Raw genomic sequence first — 13,708 nt, 5'->3', positions numbered from 1 at the left:
TTGGTCTTTTTCTTGTGTGAGGCTTTTTTTATTTTCTTTTGTTGGCTTTTTTTTTGTTTTTGTTTTTGTTTTTGTTTTTTTCTTTAGCCAAAGTTGCTGTGTTGGGCACTGTACACAGTTCACATAGGATGTAGTGTCTGTGGAGGAGTAGTCTGTGTCAGCAGGATGCAAAATTTGGCGTTGAAAGGCTGCTACCTAACTACAGATCCCAAGCTAAGGGATCAATAGGAAGACATATATAAAAGTTGGTAGTGAGACCACCAAGGCCTAGTTTGTGTCTTCATCTCAGATCAAATACTTTATCCAGCAAGAGAGAAGTGTTAGCCCTCATACCTGTAAAGTGAATAAATTGGTGCTTTTCTTGTTTTCTGCTGACTCTTTTATTAGCTGCTCACAGTTTGGTATCATACAGTGATGATTTGCTGTAACAAAAATTTCCAAGTCATAAACTCTTTTTCTGCACGTAATACGTTTTGTCCATTTTAGGCAAAATATTCTTTTTAACTTTCTGTTTTACCTCTTGTCCTAATTATGAGTTATGTTCTTATGAAACTTGGTGATTCTCTTGATAATTAATTTAAAAACTATAATTTTGGATATCCTGTGAAAGATGTCTGGAGGGAAAGTGTAGAACTTCATTCCCCTGAATGAGAAGATGAGAGACTAATGTACTTCTAATGGTATAAAGCATACTACAATATTATTCTTAGAAACAGCAATGTATTGAAGCACTTTTGTGACAAGTTTCAATGTTTTATTACTGTTTTTTTTAACTTCTCCTTCTTGCAATAACAAAAATAATTGGTGATCTCCAATCACTTGATTTAATGTACACAGTCTTAAATATTTTACCTAATAAATTGTCATGCTCTGTTTTTTATAGAGCAAACTATTTTTCCTGTACCTGTCTTGAAGAAAAACTGTAAGGCTGAAGTACTGTGCAGATGATAAACTCCTTATTCGTTGGCATGTACAGGTTGAATCTACTGCTGTTACTTTCTATCTAGGTGTTGATTCTTTGTTTTCCCCATGAAAGCTAATAATTTCTTTTTTCTTGCTTTGTTAATGATGCCTACAACTGCACTTGTTATCAATTTTACCTTTGGGCATGGATGGATTCAAAAATATTTTTTCCCCACTGGTGTCCTAATGTTTTCAGTCTGTCTGTATTTAAGTAGTTAAACAATAAAATTTTAATTGTCCTCTCAAGCATGTGATAATCTCCTCCTTATTTTACTGGATGCAGACTAGCTCCTCTCACTATGACACGCACTTGAGCAGGGCTATCTGTGTGAAACTAGGTTATGCTGTTTTAGATCAGGGCTGAGTCTGTAATTTTACTTGTATTTGATATAAACATATATATATATATATATATATATATACATGTATTATGTTTTGTTTCCTCTGTTTATTTTTTGCTGTTAATTTCCACACCCCTGCCCCCCCATGCAATACCCCCAAGCCTTCCTAAAATCATGGCTGGCCCAGTGGTCCAACAAATTCTAGGTGTGGGGCTTGGGGAACAGCTAGAATCTTCCACAGCATTCAGCCTCTTACAGAGAGGCACTGTTTAACATGAATCATTACTAGGATGCTGAGGCTGATCTGTCCAGATTTAATCAAAGGCTCCTAAACAGGAGCACAAAAGTTTCTAAAGCATTTACTGTAGCCTTCAGATATGTAATTTGCTAATGTTATCCCTACTGCCTCTGTTTGTGAAGGTGAACAGCTTTTATGTAACATTCATACAACAGCTGCAGAAAGAACTAACACTTCATAATCCTGATCATCACAGCATCAACATATATGTATGGATAACCCAATCTAACAAGTTCATATTTTAACAACTGTATTTATAATTTTAGTTTTTAGTGGTATTTTGGCAAGTACTGCTGTTGAAACAGTGTTTTTTTTTGTTTTGGTTTTTTTTTTGGTTTTTTTTTTTGTTTTTTTTTGTTTTTTTTTGGTTTTTTTGTTTGTTTGTTTGTTTTTTTTCTGAGCATACCATAACTGGTAAGGCTCATCATGCTTGGCTTTAATGCAGAAGGATAAAGGGAATTCCCCTTCCTCATCCATGATAATCCTCTGTCGCTTTTCACTGTTAGGATTTTTCCCTTCCCCCACCTTTATTTCCTTTAATATCTCAATCCTGTTTGATAGAGTGAAAAAATGCTCTTTTGTAAAATACGGCTCCCAGTTTTCTATTTGGAAATGCACTATCTGCAAAAGGTTTATGTTTTTATACTGCTGAGAAAGCCAGTTGTTGAGGCTTTGTGTCCATCCCTTCTCCTTAGTTTGTCACTGGGGAAACAAAAAATAGATGAAATACATTTGCTTTGAGTCAGTAACTTCTGTCTTCTGGTTTTCCAAGAATAACCAAATGCTGCCATTGGCTCACTAACTGTCAGGGAGACAGCAGAGACTAAGGAATTAATGCAGCCTCTTGAAAATACCAGCCTAAATGCATGCTCATCATGAGTCATGGTTGAATGCTTGGGTTATTTCATTCCTGCAGTTTTACTGCAGTGGAGACCCAGAGTCACAGAATGGGTCAGGTTGGAAGAGACTCCCACAGTGGATCATCTGGTCCAGCCTCCCTGCTCAATCAGGGACCTCCTAGAGCACACAGCATAGGACTGCATCCAGATATATATTGAATATTGCCTATCTTAGAGACTCTGTAACCTCTCTGGACAATGTATTCCAGTGTGTTTTGACCTGCACAGTAAAGTTCTTCCTCATGTTCCCCTGGAACTTCCTGTGCATTTCTGCCTGTTGCCTCTTGTCCTATTGCTTGGCACCTCAGAGAAGAGCCTGGCTCCTTTCTCTGACACTTTCCCTTCAGGTACTTATAGACAATGCTGAAGTCCCCTCTTCAGTCATCTCTTCTCGAGGCTGAACAGGCCCAGTTCCCTCAGCCTTTCCTTGAGAAATGCTGCAGTCCCCTCATCATCTTTGGAGCCCATAGTGTTTGTAGCATGGACTCCTCTCGTCCCTTCTTGAGAGCACAGTCTACACTAATCTGTCCCTTTCTAAATAACATGTGACTTTTGGGATGTGCATGCCTAAGAAGAAAGCTTGAAGACTCATCATTTGATGAGAACTGGTGACCTATAAAGATAGGAGAATGTTGAAGTCAAAATTTACATCTGTGAGAGACTCATGGTGTACCCATGGCCCGCTGTGTTGTTTCTCTCTGTAAACTCTAATGGTTTTGGCTTTTTAGGGGTTGCAACCTACAACAATTCCTGTGGTGGGCATAGATGTGCCAGGGATTTGGTAACACTATGTATTTAGAGTAAAGGGGAGGGGCTCAAGAAATGGTGAGGTTATTATCCTGCTGTGAGTTTGGAGCTTAATAAAAGTGTATGTTGGATAAATGTCTTCCTGCCCTGCTGCAAGGAGAGGATGCAGCACTTTGCTAGGAGTCAGGCCCAGGGCGAGGGAAAGGAAGGTGGGCCTGGAGCCAGTGAATCTGATTTAGGGGCAGTGTTGGCAGCCTAGCTGAAGTGCATCTGCACCAATGCCTGCAGTATTGGGCATCAGGAAGAATTTCTTCACGGAAAGGGCGATTAGACATTGGAGTGGGGTGCCCAGGGCGGTGGTGGAGTCACCATGCTTGGAGGCCTTCAAGGACTGTATGGGGTAGGGCCATGGTGTGGTTGATACGATGGTGTTTGGTCATACCTTGGACTCGTGATCTCAGAGTGTTCTCTAACCGAATTGATCTCGTCGTTCTCCGACTCAAAACCCCTGTCCGAGGGTTGTGTCTCCACGTTCCACAGCACCTCAGAGGGCGGGAGCCCCGCGCACCGCCGGGGGCGGGACCTACGCTCGGGGCCGCCAGGGGGCGCTGCGCGGGGCAGGCGGGGGCGGGGCTGCGGGCCGGCCGCGCGCAGGCGCAGCGCTGCCCCCCGGCGGCGGCGGCGCGCGTCCCCTGCCGCAAGGGCCGCCGGTCCGTCGGCGGCGCGGGGGCGGGCGGGCGGCCCGGGCCCGGACATAAGATGGCGGCGGCGTTGCTGGGGCGGCGGCGGCGGCGGTTGCGGCTGTCGCGGAGCGCGGGCGGTGCGCGGCTCTGCCCGGGCTCGCAGGGCGGATAGAGCGGGGCCGGCGCGGCGGAGCGGGGCCGCCATGGGCTCCCAGGTGCTGCAGATCCTGCGCCAGGGCGTGTGGGCGGCGCTGAGCGGCGGCTGGTACCAGGACCCGCACCAGGGCGCGGGGGTCAACGCGCTGCACCTCTACCTGTGGCTCTTCCTGCTCGGCTTCCCCTTCACCCTGTACATGGTGAGCGCGGCCCCGGCCTGTGCCGGGGGTCGGCCGGGCCTGGCGGGCCCGGAGCGGGGGGGGAGGGCCGGGAGGGGCCGCCGCTCGCGCGCCCCCTGCCCGCGGCGCGGCCCCGGAGCGGCCCCGGGCCCCCGCGGCCTGGCCCCTCCGCCGGGAGCGGGAGCGGGCCCGGACCCGCCGTCGGGCTGCGGCGTTTGGGGGCACCGAGCTGCTACCGGGAACCTGTGGGTGGGCGCCATCGGGGCGCGGCGGGGCTGTAGGCGCTGGCACTTTGCCTTCGTTTTTCTGTTTACTTTCCTTCCAAATTGGAAATACCTCTGGCAGCTTCCGCTGCTGGTCTCCTGGTAGGTCAGTAAAACGCAATTTCTACAGGAGCTGTCAGATTTAGCCTGTGTTTCTGACTTTTGAGTCTAGTGGAGGGATGTGGTTCCATAACCTAGAAGTTTTATTTGGATATAGCCTGGCGTGCTGGCTGGCAGTGTATCTGCATTGTGTGTTATCGAGAAGTTAGTCTGGCTTTTTTGTTTGTGTCCAGATTACAGTGTACTTGGTTTGTGAGAATTCCTGTCATATATATCTTTGTAACTGACACTTCAATCAAAGCTGTTAAAAAACTAACCTTTAAACCTAGAAACTTTCTTGACATTTGGACTTGGGAACGCGTAGACGAGAGGTGTGATCAGTTACAAGAAAAGGGGGCGGTTTCCTGTTGACCAGTGGTTTTTTTCCCTGTGTAAGCTGTGTTTAACTTAGGAAATGCTAATAGTTTACTTTGCGTTTTTCAGTAGAAAAGTATGATTGTAATGGTGCGTTTTGACCAGTTTTGTGCATGAGATAGAACATTTGCAAGATTGCCAGATGCTGTGACAGCCTAAAGTAGAAGCTGCCTTGTGAAAATTTAGTTAGTGAATGAAATGCTGGAGATAAAATCATATGCAAAGTCAGGCATTTGCTTTGTATAAAAGCAATTGGTAAGGTTGCAGTATGAGACACTTCATGCTAAGAAATGGCTAATGTGGAAAAGGAGGTTACAACTCTATGGTTTTTGATTCATATTATAGTATCTTGGAAGAGGCAGCTCTAACACTTTTTGTTTGAAAACTTCTGGGCTGCTGGCGGGGCAACTAAAGGCTGAGACTAATTGCTTAAAACTGAAGTTATGTGAGAACAGCTAGATAAAACTTCTAACTAAGCAGATACTTTGTATAAGAACTGTGAATCTGTATCTATTGAAAGTTCTGCAGAATATGGGAAGAGGAGACACCTTTTGGTTTCAAATATATCTTTACGATTTTTTAAAAATAAAAATACTGCTTTTCTGTTTTGACAGAAGAGTCTGTTTAATAAGTACTGTCTTGTTGCGAAAGCTGAACACACCTGTAGGAACAGCTATATCCTGCATATCCTCCCCTTTGAAAGGGGACTGATCTATATTGCACATAGGTCTTTTGACAAGTGGTAAATCTGGGCCAGCATTTGAGTCTCCTGCTGCTCTTAAAGCAGTAGGTAAGCTTCAGTTACTCATACTCAGTGGGGTAAACTTCAGTGTTGCTTAAACACTTTTTCCTGTGTAAAGGGAAAAGACAGCAGCAAGCTGCTTTGGGTTTTGTTGAGGTCAGAGAAGTTCTCTTGCTTCATAGCTCTGGACAAGCTAAAGATCCAACAAGTGCCAACTTCCCTGAGAATAAGTAGGGAGATTAGTCACAAGTTAAAGAAGATTGAATCATATTTGGCTGTTTTCCCTCTTTCCACCCTCTACAGTTTAAGTGTTGTCTAGACATAAACTAAACAGGCAGAACTGTGTTGGTCGTTGTAGCTCTTTAGCATCTCTTAAGCTCTTTTTCAGAATAAAAAGCAGTAAGTGTTGCATTGCTGTAGGATGTACGTAAATAAGCAGAACTTGCTTAAAAAGTCTTAGGTAATTGTAATCTGAATGCTGAGCATGGCTCATTGGTGTGTAGGAGGGAGTTTCTAAGCTAGCTTCAAGTGACTTGTTGCTGGCAGACAACCCTGTGTGTTTGAAAAATCAAGGTATATAGAAAGATGTAGACTGCTAACAGGTTTTATATTGCTTAAAAAGCTTCCCCATGTAAAGAATTACAAGATCATATCATTGCTTTTATGCATTGGATCAGCAATAACTGTAGTTATTTCTAAGTTGTTTTATAGCAACAAAGACAAAAGTATCCCCTAAGAACTTTGCTTGTAGCTGGCTCTCAAGACTGAATTTTAATGCATTTAATATTAGGCTGATCATTTTCCCCCCCCAAATGTTATTTAACCTCCAATAGGAATAGAACTCACTAGGATATGGGAATTTAGGTGCACTTACTGCTTTAAGACTTGGTTTAATGCACCCAACATTGCTACTCTTTTTTTCTGTGCATTTGTTTTGTTGATCTGGTATTTTCAGAATGGAATCTCGTAATGGTTGTGGTGAGCAAGTAATATCATAAATCTGTGTATTCCTTTGTATGTGAATGCCCATGTTGTTAGGGTTGATGGATTTAATGTGTGGTACAAACCTACTGAAGGGATTAGCATTAGGATTCAATAATCAACCTTTCTTGGTACCTCATCTGCCTTCTGAGCTTAAGCATGTGCAAGTGAGTTGTACCCTGTGTGGAGATGACAGATGTATACCTAAATGTACCTATTTTCCCAAGCTGGATACTTCTTCTTGTATATTTATACACTTAAAATGCACTTTTTGGAAGTGTGACGAAAATAAATATGTAGGTAATGAAGAAGCTGGGGTCTAGAGTAAGATATGCCGTCTTTAGGGAAGCTGCTTGAATCTGTGTCCTTGAATTTGTGGCTTGGCAGTACACATAAATTCTGATTTCTAGACTAGTTAAGTGTATCCTGTTTGCGTATTTGTATCCAGTGACAGACTCAGCTGTGCTTGTTGATGTGCCTTTCTGTTTTAAGAGCTGATCCCTGGTTTTACTCTAATGCAAAATTGAAACTGGGAGAAGAAAATGTGCTTTCTATATGGGGAAGCTGTCCAATCACTTTGTGAAATCTAGTGGTAGAGTTGAAAAAAAAAATACCCTGAATGCAGAGCCAACGTTATGCATCAGTGTTGCAGGGGGGAGGGGAAAGAGAGGAGGCTGCCAAAGCACTTCCCCTAGTCGGAATGCTGTTTCAGCCCCACCACGTGCGCACGAGGGGGTGAAGTCTTGGCTCTGGCACTTGTGGAATTTTGCCAGTGACTGAAGAGGAGCCAGGACTGTACCTTGCTTGGGGTGATGGGCTCATATATACCTACAGAACTTGTCTGTCAAAGTCGAGCTCGTTTCGACAACAGTTCACTAAATTTCCTGACTTGTGTACATAGTTATAGAAATAGGTCATATAAATGTAGCTTCACATGGAAGTTTTTAAATAATTGAAATTCAATCTGTGATAACAATCCCTGGTATGCCACTAAGACACTTGTAGTTTCTTGGCTAGTCAAGTTTTGGTTGTATGCTTTCAGGTTTAGGTGAAGAACTAGATAACTAGTAACTGAACTTTCTCCCAGATAATGGCAGTTCTTAAGTACTCTGATTGTTCATAAACAAGAATTGAGGACAAAACTATGTCTGTTGTTTCCTGATCTTTCTTCTCTTCCAGTAAAACTTCTTCTATAAAATACTGGGTTCAAAATACTTGTATTTTCAAGTCTTTTTACAAGATGACTCACTTCTTAATGTTTATTTGTTAACACCTTTATGTTGAGATTTGCAATCTGGTTTGATTTTGAAAACTTAGCTGTTAGCTATTGAAAACACTCATAGCAATGTATTCCTTTTTTGAAAATAATCTTGAATTTTCATTACATGTGTAATGGGGCCTAGCTAAAGCTAGGTAATTAGGTAATCAAATTAGATAGGATCCATATATATAGTGTTAGTTTCTTCATAAGGATGTTGTACAGCCTGTGATCAGTGAAGGTTGCTGTGGTTCCTGTTAAATATGTGCTGGAAACATTTGAGATACTGTTTCTGTAGTTTGAATGGAAGTATTCGAATGCTGTAACTAATGGTGGGAGCTTTCTTTTCTGTTTTGACTATTGGAATCTAGGATTGCTTAAACTTTTTTCTACCTACTCTTTTAGAAAAGATGTGTTGTGATACAAGTGAGCTATTTTGGCAGCCAGGAAGTTTTAAAAGAGATAGTCCTTCTTAACTATGCATTCCTGTATTTTATCTTTGTCCATATGTATATCTTGCATTTGATAAGTTGACTTGAAATATTTAAAGTCAAGTTACTTTGGAAAGTAACTTGTGGGAGAGGTGGTAGAAAATCTTTGTCCTTACCTCTGCCTCCCATATTTGAGAGTACTACTTACCTTCCCTTTAAGACTCAGGGAAATAATTTTGGATAGGAGTTTACCTAATCGTTGGGTTTGTTCAGTCATTAGATAACTGAAGTTTTCAACAGAACATAAGTAAAAGCACACAGTTTTTACATGGTTTGTTGTAGCTCTTTATATTGTACAAAAGCTTCAGTTGTGATGCCTTCGGTGGAGTATGTTTTCTTTTGGTGCTAATGCAAGTGACCAGAAATGTGCATTAAAAAGGGGTGTTCTCTGAAATGCTGTTGCAGCTGTAGCCCTGTGGCCAGCCGCTGTCTACCAACAAGCTCTAGCTTGAGGGTTTTAGTGTGCTGTGTTTAATTAAAATGCTTTAGTATTTGAAATTATTTTGATATTATTAAAATGCAATCTAGCGAGAAATTTTAGATTTGTATTCCAGTCTTGAAGGTGGTGAGATGCTGGTGAGAAACATGTCTCTCCTGAAATGTGGTAAAATGCTGAGCATGGTTGGAAATAGTAATCTCACTTTAATTTGCTTTGTTTTGTGGGGAGAGGACCCCAAATTTATGTTGAGTGCTTCTAAGTTTGGCTAAGAAAAACAGAAGTTGCAAGTGGTTTAGCTTAGGCTGCAGTAAGTTTCCTCTTGAGGCTGTACTGCTGACAAATTGCTGGTACCATGGGTGGCAGTGCTGCACCACAGCATGATATTTGATGTCAAGTGTGTTCATATGGCAGACTAAGCTAACCAAAATGCCTACTATTCCCCGAATATATGCCCTATTCTGGGATGAGCAACTACTACAAATATGAAGAAGGAAAGGTTGTCAATGACCTTAGCTTTTTTTTTTTTTTTTTTTTTTTTTTTTTTTGTTCTTCTGCAGTCCTGTGAAAACAGGATATGAGGAAAAGTTTTGAATTCCTTGTTAGGTTTGCTCCAAGTTACATGAAGTGTTTTGCCTTTTTTCTCGTGCTTGTTCTTAAAGCTTTCATTTGAAAAACCAGATGTGTAGATTTTGCAAGATAAACTGGATATACTGTGACCTCACTGCTGACAGTAGATGGGAGAAATTGATGAGCTCTCTATACAGAAAAGTTCAGGCACGTCTTTTATAGAGTAACTCTAGCTTTTGTTATCTAGCGTTAGTCTGACACTTCTGAGCACTGGCTAGTGTAAAGGAGAGGACAGTTGAAGCCAGGTGTGATGGGGTAGCAGACTGCATAGTAGGTGCAGGAAGCTCACATATTTCTCCAAAGTTAACAGGCTAGCCCTTGCCTGCAGGGAACTTACTGAAGTTTTTGGAAATAGAAGCACCTAATTTCTTGAGAAAACCATTTTAGCATAGCTTCAGGGATTGTAGGGATGCCATATCATTGTAGATCCTGTTTGCTGATTGATGCAAGTAGCTTGGTTTCCTCTTTATCCTTAGCTGGTTCCTGGTGAGTGAATCTCTGTTCATCATGATGTTGTCCAGCTCAGCATGCAAAATGAAACTTAGTAAACTTCAGCTTAGTTTGCTTGAAATGTTATATTCAGTGATGACTTAACTTGTTTTGGAGGAAAAGGTAGGATGGTTATCAGACTTGACTTGTTTTGGAAGAAAACCTTGCTAGTTACAAAGAGTCATCATGGTGATCAAAGTTCCAGAGACATCTTCAAGAGAAGGGGAAAATGAATAGAGAAAAAGAAAAGGAGGCCTCTATTCAGCCTGTGTGACCGGGTTGAGTCCTTTATAATTGTTAATTGTTAAATTGACTTTTGGTTAGGTTATGGTACTTAAAATCCTTCTAAGATTCAGGGGAATAATTTTAGGCAGGAGATGGTTACATTGCATGATGTTTTGCTATGTTGTCAGCCAGGCATTGCTGTCTTCTACTCTGATCATTGTTTTGACTCTGCAAGATGTTCTGGGACTTTTTTATCGATGATAACTCGTCTCTTCCCATGGTCTCTGTAGGGAGGTATAAAAATGAGCTGGAACTGTCCTTCAGCCATGAGGTATAAAAAGACAATTCTACTCATTTACTCCATTAATGTTCAAGCTGGATATCAGATGTTTCATTCTGATTGTCATATGTCTGTGTGTATTTTTATATTTTGGAAGTATAGCTCAAACTACACCGTGAGCAGGATAAAGGATAGTGATGCAGCAAAATACTTCAGGATTTAAAATTTTGTTGCTTTTGTAAAAGAAATTGTCTATTTTTAGATGAATACTAAGGCATAATATCTCATTTTATTTAATCACTGCCTAGGAAATGGCAAAATTTAAAAACACAAATAAAGCATGTTTTAGATGGATGAAAGCACTGAAGTAAAATCTGAAGTTTTAACTAGTACTTTGAACACTTCTAAATAGCTGTCAGGCTGGACTTCATCGATACCTATTGCTGAAATGGTTGATCGGTAAAAGCCTTATTTACCTCTGCAAGACTTTCATGGCAACTAAACTTTAAGTGGGATTTCAAATGCTGAATTCAGGACTGAGGGGATTTTTTATGTGGCTTCTGGCCACCTTTCATACAGATGAAAAATTTTCTTCAGAACATGTGTTGGCTGCCTTTCCATGGGCATACAATGGTCTAGCACAAATCTTTGCTGCCTATGGTCTTGCAGGTTGTGTTCTGCTGTACAGTGTGTGTCACATGTGAGCAACCTCTTTATGTATGCAAGTAGGAAACAGTTTTGCTTTTGTGACTGATCAGTGTCTTGTTATGCAGCAGTAGCTGTTGGAAGCTGACAAGTGAGATCAAAACACCAGTGTTTGGTATCTAATTGGGCTTTCTCCCATCCAGCCATGCTATCACACTTGTTTCAAGTTTTTCTGAAATGGACTTGGTGCTGTGTACTAGCCCTGAAAGAAGATCTCACCCCATGGTTGGTTTTTCATGTGCTTAAAATCTTCCCATCTTTTTTTACTCCTAACTGTTAATCAAAAATATTAGGTGTCACACATGCTAACTCTAAGTTACCTAGTATAGGTCTTGCATTGCAAAAGCATGGAAGAAGAGAATGAGAGTTGAACTTGGTTCTCAAGCTTCAGTCAAACAAGTTTATTTAGCACAATGCTGTGGTGTTTCAATATCTTTGGTAGTCCAACTGGTTTTTTTGGTTTTTTTGTGTTGCTTGACATTTTTCACACAAAGACTGGCTGTAGGTCGTGTAACTTTCATTTTTTTCTCTATGAAACAAACTGTTAAAATCTAGATAGTCTTCTTAGGGATATTCAACCTTGTATTCATTAACTTTTTCTTAATCTTTTTTTGAAAGGCTCTTCCTTCTTCCATGATGATAGTAGCTGTCTACTGCCCAGTGATAGCAGCTCTCTTTATCGTTTTGAAGATGGTGAATTACCGTTTGCACAGGGCACTGGATGAGGGAGAAATTGTGGAGAGGAATGCCAGTGAGCATATGGACAGAGGTGCAAAAACAGAACAAAGCAATGTTTCAGCCAAGAGGAAAGACAGCAATGGGCCCAGGTAAGTTGTCTGCTGATGTTTGCATACTGCTTCAAGTGACTAACAGTCCTGTCTTCATCAGCTGAATAACTGGAATGGTGATTGAGATCAAACACTATAGATACAGAATACAGACCTCTGTAGTTCTGCAAGATGGTTCTAAGTCTGGTCTTGAAAAGCAATCTTATTTATGTATTAGGTTTGAAGTGATGGATTCACAATAATTTCCTAGTTCCTCCCCCAATGGAGTTCAAGAATATTGAACATGCTGGCAACAATAGCATGGAATATGTGAGCCGATTAGGTCACTAAATACTTAATGAACATAATTAGTACAAGTAATCTTATTTCAGTAGTAGATGTAGTATTAAAAATCTAGCTGTGAAAGACCGCATACTACATGCTAATTCTTTTACCACCCCGAGGTGTGTTGGACTGGGTTTCAATTTTAGTGTTGCAAAAACAGGAGTCAGATACAATGCTTAACTCCAGTCATAGTATTTTTAAGGAGAATGCTGTCCTGTGAATTTGGAAATTCTGGAATTGCTCTGCTTAGTAAAGAAGATAATGAATCTGAAGTACTGTCAATAGGAGGTGATTCCAGAGATCCCCTTTGTAGCCTGTGTAAAAAAAAAGCATGCCAGAGGTTTTCCTCCTCTCTCCAAACTGTTTGGAGAAAGATGTTCGAAAGATGACTCATCAGCAAGGCCAGCTTAACCAGTTTGATCAGACTGTGGATGTGTTATGAACTCTAGTATCAAAGCCTCTGCCTGCCTTAGATAATTGAAGCCATCTTAAAAGTTAAACTATATGAAATAAATCAACCTTGAATTGTTAGCTTTTAGAGATAACCTTTCTCTTGTCTCTGAGTTTCCGGTACTAGCAGCCATGAGTAGTTTTCAAAGTGAGGTGATTTGTATGCTGTCCTGCCTCTTAAAAGGTTGTCTGTCTTACTAAGGAAATGTAGTTGAAAGAAGTCTCTTGAGTCTGTTTATTGTGATGCTTTTAAAGAAAGGAAGTGTTAAACTTCTGCTCTTTAAAATGCTCAGCCTAGAAGTAAAAGGACTTTCCTGTCTATATATGAGGTAGCTTCTCATGGTCCTAGGTTCTTGTGTGTCTTAGCTCAGGTATTGTTGGCAAAAACGGTGTCTTAGGTTCCTCTAAAGCTGATATACAGTAACTTCTTGTATCAATCTTTTATAAACCTGACTCTTTTTCCATGATGTGTTTGGCAACTGAAGCTGCTGATTTTAATTGTGACTTTGTTTAGATCACCCTATACCTTACTAAAACTGTACTGAGGTGTTTTGGCAGACTGCTTCCCTAATTTTATCTTACTGCTTACTCTGCTTAATAAAATTCATGGAAGTAAACTAGTGGTCTGTTCTTTCTCACGCAGCCTTGGTAATGCATGTTTTAGATGTGACCTTTAGGCGTTTTGTCTGAGTGGTTTTTGGTGGGGTTTTTCTTTTTATTTGGTGTTTTTGCTATGTAGCTTTTGCTTCCGAAACAGGGGCACAAAGTTGGTAAGGGAATTTCTACTAGTGTTGTGAGTTACTTCTGGATGTTTCAGTTCTGTTTTGTCTAGGGAGCAGCTGACATGGACAAGATACTACATTGTAAGCATTGTGAGCTCAGAAGTAGAGGTTAGTTTGATGCTGT

At 41.0% G+C, this 13,708-nt stretch overlaps 1 protein-coding gene across 9 annotated transcripts in view; it reads left to right on the top strand.

The window, feature by feature from the left end:
- Positions 1-3,961: 3,961 nt before the first annotated feature.
- PCNX1 (pecanex 1) overlaps positions 3,962-13,708 on the top strand; it is an 86,615-nt gene continuing 76,868 nt past the window's right edge. For 6 of the 9 annotated variants that reach the window (XM_056492240.1, XM_056492239.1, XM_056492235.1 and 3 more), the window contains exons 1-2: positions 3,962-4,287; positions 11,859-12,067. In XM_056492240.1, coding sequence (XP_056348215.1) covers positions 4,135-4,287; positions 11,859-12,067 — 362 coding nt within the window. In that variant the 5' untranslated portion in view covers positions 3,962-4,134. The remainder of the gene's footprint in view (positions 4,288-11,858; positions 12,068-13,708) is intronic. The other 3 variants (XM_056492243.1, XM_056492242.1, XM_056492238.1) reach the window with 2 other exon arrangements.

This window comes from Oenanthe melanoleuca, chromosome 5 (genome assembly GCF_029582105.1).
Source record: "Oenanthe melanoleuca isolate GR-GAL-2019-014 chromosome 5, OMel1.0, whole genome shotgun sequence".
NCBI lineage: Eukaryota > Metazoa > Chordata > Aves > Passeriformes > Muscicapidae > Oenanthe > Oenanthe melanoleuca.
This window is presented reverse-complemented; position numbering and strand designations above follow the sequence as displayed.